General features: G+C 39.7%; 1 protein-coding gene across 1 annotated transcript in view; it reads right to left on the reverse strand.

The window, feature by feature from the left end:
- LOC107749042 (fibroblast growth factor 12-like) overlaps positions 1-6,507 on the reverse strand; it is an 11,967-nt gene extending 5,460 nt beyond the window's left edge. Inside the window, exons 1-2 of the mRNA XM_016564091.1 lie at positions 6,496-6,507; positions 5,934-6,132 (exon numbers count right to left, since the gene is read on the reverse strand). Coding sequence (XP_016419577.1) covers positions 5,934-6,132; positions 6,496-6,507 — 211 coding nt within the window. The remainder of the gene's footprint in view (positions 1-5,933; positions 6,133-6,495) is intronic.
- Positions 6,508-8,498: the final 1,991 nt, after the last annotated feature.

Here is an 8,498-nt window from a genome sequence, read left to right on the forward strand (position 1 = left end):
AGGCATGACGAAGCGGATATCGTCCTCTTTTGGAAGACCAAACAAAGTAGTTACGCTTTCACAACAAAGCACACAGCGTCTTCACAACATGGCAGCAGCGGCAACAATACTACAGAGAGAATAAAAGTTACGCCTTCTTTCTTTGCGTGAACATTTGGGCGGCGTTATGCAAATCCTCCCACATAGTGAGGTAGATATGTGGGGGCGTGTTAGAACGAGCCGTTTTAGGTAGGCGTGGTTAACTCTTAACTTTTATAAAGAATATCTCTTTGGATTTGAGACTTTAGTCTTTGCAACTTTACAGATCTTCTTTATGCACCAAGAGCTTGTAACACTCCAAAGAGAAAGGAATAATTGAAATCGCATCATATGACCCCTTTAAAACTACTTCAAAACCTAAAACTATTTCAAATATAAAACCTTTCATTTTAAACTTTCAAACTTAAAAACTTTCTCAAGCCAACATCAAAGTTTGTCAAGTTATATCTTGATATATCTTTATATGTCATCATGAAATAATTTTTAATTTAAACAGTCACAATAATTTTTTTTTTTAGATTTAGACATTTTTGAGCACCTAACCAGTAGGGCTGTCAAAAAAAAATTAGAATTTCGAATATTCGTCGAATTTAAAATAAAAATCCACATTCAAATGCAAAAACGTTGCATTCGAATTTTAGGTGTGCGTCAAGCAGCCTTGGAGAAGATCTTGTTTACGTCAAAACTGAAACCAAGCCGTTCACAGAGAACACGTATTTATCGCATTTTCTAGAGGGACATCTATTACTGTTGCACTCGCGTCTCGCACAAGAGAGCTGCATGTTTAGAAAGCCATGTAAAATGAATGTACGTTCAACTTAAAAAAAAAACATGACTCAAGAGTTCCCTTTCAGTCGGTCACTCTCGACGTCACGTCAGATGACCGACGAATTGGGATCTCGCTTAGAGAGACCAATCTACTTCCGCTAACCACGACCCCGTAGAAGGGAAGTCACTGGGGAAACATGACCTGGTCATCAGGTTCCTTAAGGGGGCGAGACGGGAAGAAGGAGGCGGGAACTGGCGAACATTTAAACAAAACTTTAATAATAAAATAAACACAAAATTGCGCGACAGCCCCTCGCGGACGACTGTCGCGCACAGACAGAACCAAGACACAAAATAAAATCCAGGCCTGGTCCTCTCTCGTCCAACACTTTCGTCACTCCTCCTTTTATCCTTCCGGAGCTCCTCCGTGGGACTCGAGAACGGTGAGTGGCGCAGGTGTTGCGCATTAGCATTTACTCCACCGGCCTCGCTACGTTCCCACGGCTCTTGGCACAAATATTTAAGTAAAAAATTAGAATTTAGTTTTTCAGCCATTTTGACAGCCCTACTAACCAGACCCTTTCCCCTAAACCAGCGGTTCTTAATCCTGGTCCTCGCGACCCCCCCTCTTCACATTTTGATGTTTCTCTTATCGCTTCAGAGGTTTGTTCCAATCGACCATAAGTCAGTGCCCTGCGAAGTGGACATCACAGGATATTCCACCACGATTCAAGTTGATGAAATCCGAGAGCTTTCTGACCATGCATAGACAGCAATGCAACTGAAACATTCCCAGGCCCAGAAAGGTAGTAAGGACATTGTTAAAGTAGTCCATGTGACATCAGTGGTTCAACTGTAATACTTCACAAGAATACTTTTTGTGCGCAAAGAAAACTAAAATAACGATTTCATTCAACAATTTCTTCTCTTCCTTGTCAGTCTTTGCTGCACATTCAGGAGAGTACCCCGATGCATGCGTGTGGTGCTGCTGACACAGGAGCCGGCGTTCTGACGTAGAACCCAGATGTTCTGCGCCTTGTTTACAAGCAGAAGAAGACACGCTGTACATCAAATAATCTTTGTAAACATATCTGAAGATTTCGACAGAGAGGATGACTTGCAATTGCCCAGTCTTACTTATTTAGACCAGAATATACAGACGATGAACTAAGAGAGATGGATTTTCTGCATAAGAATGCCAGCTCCTGGGTCAGCAGAGAAGAAATTGTTGAATTAAGTCATTATTGTTTTCTTTGCGCACAAAAAAATATTCTCGTAGCTTCATAAAATTAAGTTTGAACCACTGATGTCACATGGACTATTTTAACGATGCCCTTACTACCTTTCTGGGCCTGGGAACGTTTCAGTTGCGTTGCTGTCTATGCAGAGACAGAAAGATCTCGGATTTCATTAAAAATATCTTAATTTGTATTCCAAAGATGAATGAAGGTCTTATGTGTTTGGAACGTCATGAGGGTTAATTAATGACAGAATTTTCCTTTTTGGTGAACTATCCCTTTAAAGTGCACGAGACGTGACTACTATGCAAATCTCATGATTATGGTTAAATAACCATTCACACTTCTGTAGTAAGTTTTGTCTGGGTGTGAAGACGCTGCAGGCAGTGGTGTAGCGCAAATCTGTGTTCTTGAAGTAAACTTCAGCCGATTTCCTGTGTGCAGGGAGTAGAGAGCAGTGAACACTGTGTAGGGACCATGTCAATCGGAACAGAGTTCATTCATGGAGCTCATTTATAACGATCTGGTGATTTAAATCAGGTGTGTTAAACAAAAGAGACATGCAAAATATGCAGAGTGGGGGGTTACGAGGACCAGGGGCCCATTCTTCGAACATCGCTAACTCAGTTAGCTGGATTTGATTGTTGACGTTTTCGAATGATCTTGGATTATTTGGTTCTTCGAAGCTCATCCTGGACTTGCTGTCATAGCAACAGGTCCGTAAACTTAAACCTGCTTGTGGGCAGGCTTATTTTATGTAAACAGGATTAGATTGCATCTTTTTAAGTCGAATTGATATTTAAAATCTGTCCCAGCCACTGCTACTTTATTACAACAGTACACTACTAATCTGGGGATAATAATTTATAATAATAATAAAATGTAAAAAAATTAAATGACAAGATGGCGCCGATGAGGATGGCCGCCTCCGTGGTGTGCTCTGCAGTTGTTTTTGTGTTTTTGTTAGTTTGTCCTGTCTTTAGTTATATCCCTGCAATCAGTTTCACCAGAGACGAATTGCTGGACATTCGGCACTACACATCACCCGATATATTACCGGTTTTCAACTATTCTGATGTTTTGCTGGACATAGTAGTTGGCGGAGCAGCTGCGCTGATCAAGCGCTTCAGGACGCGCAGACAGGGGAAGAGAGCCGGCGCTCTCGTGAAGCTAAGGCAGTGCGGATTCAGAATGCCATTGCCTAGCATCCATCTGGTGATCACACTCTGCTGCTCTGTGTTTCAAGGAAACCTGGCTAAATGACGCCATACCGGACAGCGCGTTGAGTCTGCCGGGCTTTCAGCTGTTTAGAGCGGATCGCGATGCAGAATCAACGGGGAAATCGCTCGGCGGCGGGACATGCTTTTAAATCAACGAAAGGTGGTGTACAGATGTAACCGTGTTAAAGAAGATGTGCTGTTCAGATCTAGAAGCACTTTTCATTAACTGTAAGCCTTTCTACTCGCCGCGGGAGTTTTGCTCATTCATTCTTGTGAGTGCTTACATTCCTCCGCAAGCGCACGTGAACTCAGCTTTACGGAAACTCGCTGATCAGATCACAGAGACAGAACAACAACACCCGGACTCTGTTTTAATAATTTTTGGGGACTTTAATAAGGCAAGGCAAGGCAAGTTTATTTATATAGCACATTTATAATTGTTTTACAGTCTTTAATACAGGTTTAAAGGTAATAAAGGTAATAAAGGTAATTACAGGTAATAAAGCAAATCTCTCCAGTGAACTGCCAAAATACAGACAGTACAGACCATGTCCCACCAGAGACAGTAATATCACTGTTCAATTTCAATTGGATCACTGTTACACCACAATAAAGAATGCATATCACTCTGTTCCACGAGCAGCTTTGGGGCTCTCATTTACTTGTTCTATTTTTTATTTTTTTATTCTTTATTTATTATCTGTGTTTTTGTACTGTCGCTGTCATTCTGTTGCACTGCGGAAGCTTCTGTCATGAAAACAAATTCCTCGTATGTGAAAACATACCTGGCAATAAAGCTCATTCTGATTCTGATTCTGAGTGTTGTATAATCTATAATACTATAGACATAGCCAGTTTTACTCATTGAAAGATATATTTGTGATAAAATAATTACATTATAATTGTATTAGAGTCTTACACACATGCTATACAGTTAATCTGAGTTGTGAATTAATTTAAGTGCTGACAGCTATTATGGGAGTGGCTTGATGGAGCGCAGGAGATGCAGATAACTTGATCTTTACCCTTAAGAAACTTTAATTAATGCTGTCACATACAGGGGTGCGGGAAGATGTTTTCAGTTGGGGCTGCTGTGTGTGTCCGTGTTGGGTGAAAGGGGGGTGGGGGATCACCTCATTTGACAACTCCACAAAGCACTACAAGTGCGTTGATATGAACACTCGTTTAAGTGGCATACACACTGGGAAATTTGACTGCATTTCACATTTTTGAAATTATCGATAGTAGCTGATCAATCTCGGGGGTTGGGCTGGGTCCGCTAGGCTTACTCGTCTCCGTGCTCGTGCTGGAGCTGGTTCACTTATATCGGTGCTCGTGCTGGGGCTGGTGTTGGATGCCGATTTTGGAAAGTTTTTGCTGGGATGGGCATTGAAATTCGCTTTTGCATCATTATCTCCTAGTATTAAAGTTAATCTTGTTCGCATTCTGTATAGTTCATGTCTGATCACATAACAAATCTGCTTCAAAGATAAAATTTAATTTCGCTAATTACAACATGAACATTGAAATAAAAATGTAATGCCTGTACGAATACTAGAAATTGTGAATATAAATAATTGGGAATCATGTAAAAAATAAAAAATAAAATAAAAACAGTGCACATTTCATGTATCTATTATAACATTTATGTAGTTTTGTTCACTTGGCTGTTTCCTTATAAAGGTCCAGAAATTTGTCAAGTTTCGTCAGGTGTCTTTTATATAAGATGATAATTATATGATGTAATTTTTTACAATTATATGATATATGATGTCTTGCCGCCAGCCAATCGCTGCATTGCTGATCGTGGTTTTGAGTATCGATACATCTGCCCTTTACGGGGAACACGAGAATGCGCAGTAATCTTAGACAACTAAATCCAGCTATATTAATCAGATCCGCAAATTCGTTTGAAGAACCAAATTAGCCAGAGATCAGTTATCACGATTAGAAGATCTGGCATCTTTCAAATCATCTCAGATGTATTAAGCGAGGTACGAAGAACGGGCCCCAGGATTATTAGGATTAACAATTTGTCAATATAAAACATGGGTTAAGATAGATAAAAAAAATATAGTCACAATTTATAAAAAAATTACAAAAATTACAAAACAAATATGCTTTGTGTGAGGAACAGACCCAAAAGCGATCAATGTCTCTATCTGAATCACAACATATACACAAATTGCTGCCTGAAAGTGCTATGTCAGCTTTGATTGTAAAATGCCAATGGCTCTAGTGTCTTATGAACGAGTTTGTTATGCTGTTTATCTTTTTAATGAGATTTGATTGCTTTGATGGAGCAGGATCATTTTCAGCAATTATCACCTTAGGTTTTACTCAATTACTCACATAAAGATATTAAATGTGATAAAATGTGTCCTGATCTGACACATGAGGCAAACAACTGAAAGCAATGTAGTTCCTAGTTTGTCAATAAAGCAATGCCTATAGGGGTACTTTTAGCGTCTTAATAGTAAGCTTTTCCATTTTTGATGCTTTGAGAGTACAAGTGGGTTGGAATAAAAACAAGCCCCACTCTATATACAATATACATACAGTGTAAAATATATCTCATTTTTTTTATTTTGGTCACTTTTTATATAATATCATTTGGTACTGAATGCTGTAAACACACTTTAAAAAATAAATACATAAATAAAATTACCTTCAATGGGTCTTGGTACAAAGTGTGAAGAGGGCTTGGTTTTCTTTACTCGGTTGCCTTTCATGACCTGACCCTCCTTGGTGAGGCCCAGGAACCAGGCTCGACCTGACTCCTGTTGACGGTACATGGTGGATGAGTAGATCACGTAGTAGTTCTCAAACACAGACTCCTTGAATTTACATTCAGGTGTGAATATCTCCTGAGGATAAAAAAACAAAAAAAAAACACATGTGAAAGTGAAGTGACATGAGGCCAAGTATGGTGACCCATACTTGGAATTAGTGCTCTGCATTTAACCCATCCAAAGTGCACACACACAGCAGTGAACACACACACAGCAGTGAACACACACCCGGAGCAGTGGGCAGCCATGTTTTTTGCTGCGGCGCCCGGGGAGCAGTTGGGGGTTCGGTGCCTTGCTCAAGGGCACCTCAGTCGTGGTATTGAAGGTGGGAGAGAGCACTGTACATTCACTCCCCCCACCTACAATCCATGCCGGTACGAGACTCGAACCCGCAACCCTTAGGTTACGAGTCCAACTCTCTAACCATTAGGCCACGACTTCTCTAACCATTAGGCCACGAATTCATGTGAATGAACTTATCCAGTGATGGGTGGGAAAAGGAAAAAGAGAGGTCAAACAGTCCTATTAGGGAGTCCCCAGGGAGGCTGCCATGATTTGTATATGTGGCTTGAAGGACTATGAAAAGTGTGTGACTTTATATGTCTGTGTACAAAACAGTCACCAATATGTGGGGGTTAGAGAGAGGCAGCAGGAGTTAGCATCTCTTATCTGCGTCAGGTGACATACTGTCATGTAGCAGACGCTATCTTGCTAGGGATTCTACAAAGGTAAATGTAGCATGGAGGACTCTAGCCAAAACTGATGAACTTTAGACCTCAACTTGACCACAATGCACAGACTTTCCCTGCATCTGGCCACAAGAGGACTGTACTTTTAAATGCAGTTTGACCTTTGAGTTCTAAAGAAAAGGTTGGCAATAGTATTTATCTCAGTGGTCTGAAATAAGAACTTGCATAAATGGTGATCTGTTGTAACTGTGTAACTGACATAAAACACATATAGTATATTTTTTTCCCACAATGAAAATGTTTTTTTTTTTTTTTTAAACTTGCTGTAGGTTTTTGCAGTTTATTTACATATTCCTCATTTAAATATTTACATATATATATATATTTTTTTACATATTCCTTATTTTAAAAGGGTGTACTCACACTAGGCGATCTGAGCCATTCCCGAGCGCGTTTGACCCCCAAAGCCCGGTTCGTTTGACTAGTGTGATTGCTCTGTACTGAGCCAGGACGCGGTTTGTTTGGCTCAAAATTCAATAATGAATTCAAAAGTAGTGTATTGCACACTTTTAGTACTGAACAAAAGTGCAATAACAATTGGTTTGCAAACACTTTAAACAAATAAAGAGCTTTTTTACCGCAGTATTCCCTTTACATAGTAGCAGTTAAAATATTTCTTGTAAATCTTAATTTAAACATTAATGTAATCAAACTAAAATCTCCTTTACACCGTGTCTACACCGGATGTGACAGTTGTCTCGTTGCGCTGCAATAGCTAAAGTCTGCCTACACTGGACGTGACAAAGTGACCGTTGCAAATCAAAAAAATTTGAATTTTGTGTCAGTACGTCATAGATAACGAGGCAGCAGTCATGTCACACCGTGCCGCATCCAGTGTAGACAGCATAACTCATTATAATGGGTTCTATATAGTGATGCATCATGATTTTTCATGGCCGATTCCGATACCGATTTTTTACAAGCAAACTGGCAGATTCCAATACCTATTTCCGATTGTTTTTCCTTTAAGCAACAAACAAGAAAGAATTAAAGTATACATAAACAAGATGTTTATTTGGTAGTTAACAGGCCAAACTGGCTTTTGGCTATTGAAAACAATAACAGTAACCATCTGAAATTAATGGTGGTAACTGCGCAGTAAGCACATTCAATAGGCTACAAACATGGTACTAACATTTAGTATCAGCATTTAGCTTTTGTTTTTAAATTGGGTTGGTTGTTGGTTAAAGTAGTGCCCAAAGTAGCACAATTACCATATCCCAAATATAAAAACTCAAAATATGTCATTTCCATACCTAAAATACATATTTTACAGTGACTGTAATGCATATTGATCAAAAACGCAGCTTAAAGGCTTCCTTCCAGTGGCCATCCTTCAGAAAACTTACAGCACAGTTTTATCATAGATAGAATGCAAAATGTTTCAATACAAGCATTTCAGTCAAATGTAAATTATGCAACATTTCAAACCTATAACCCACAGGGGGAAATCAACCTATGGCAACAGTTTAAAAGTAGCCCAATTCCATGGAAAAAAAAAACGCGGACTTCCCTGCATCCAACACGAGCTGCAGGAGTCAGATTTCACTGATCACGGGATGAGAGGAGAGATGGCTGACCTGACTAGATCATGCAGGAAGATTTGCTGCTCAACGGATCCTGGGCTCACTGACAAACATTTGATCTTCCTTTACACAGAGTGCGCGTGATCGCGAAATCGAAAGTGAAAGT

The sequence above is a fragment of the Sinocyclocheilus rhinocerous genome, unplaced genomic scaffold (assembly GCF_001515625.1).
Source record: "Sinocyclocheilus rhinocerous isolate Xijiao unplaced genomic scaffold, SAMN03320098_v1.1 scaffold2908, whole genome shotgun sequence".
In the NCBI taxonomy this organism is placed as follows: Eukaryota; Metazoa; Chordata; class Actinopteri; order Cypriniformes; family Cyprinidae; genus Sinocyclocheilus; species Sinocyclocheilus rhinocerous.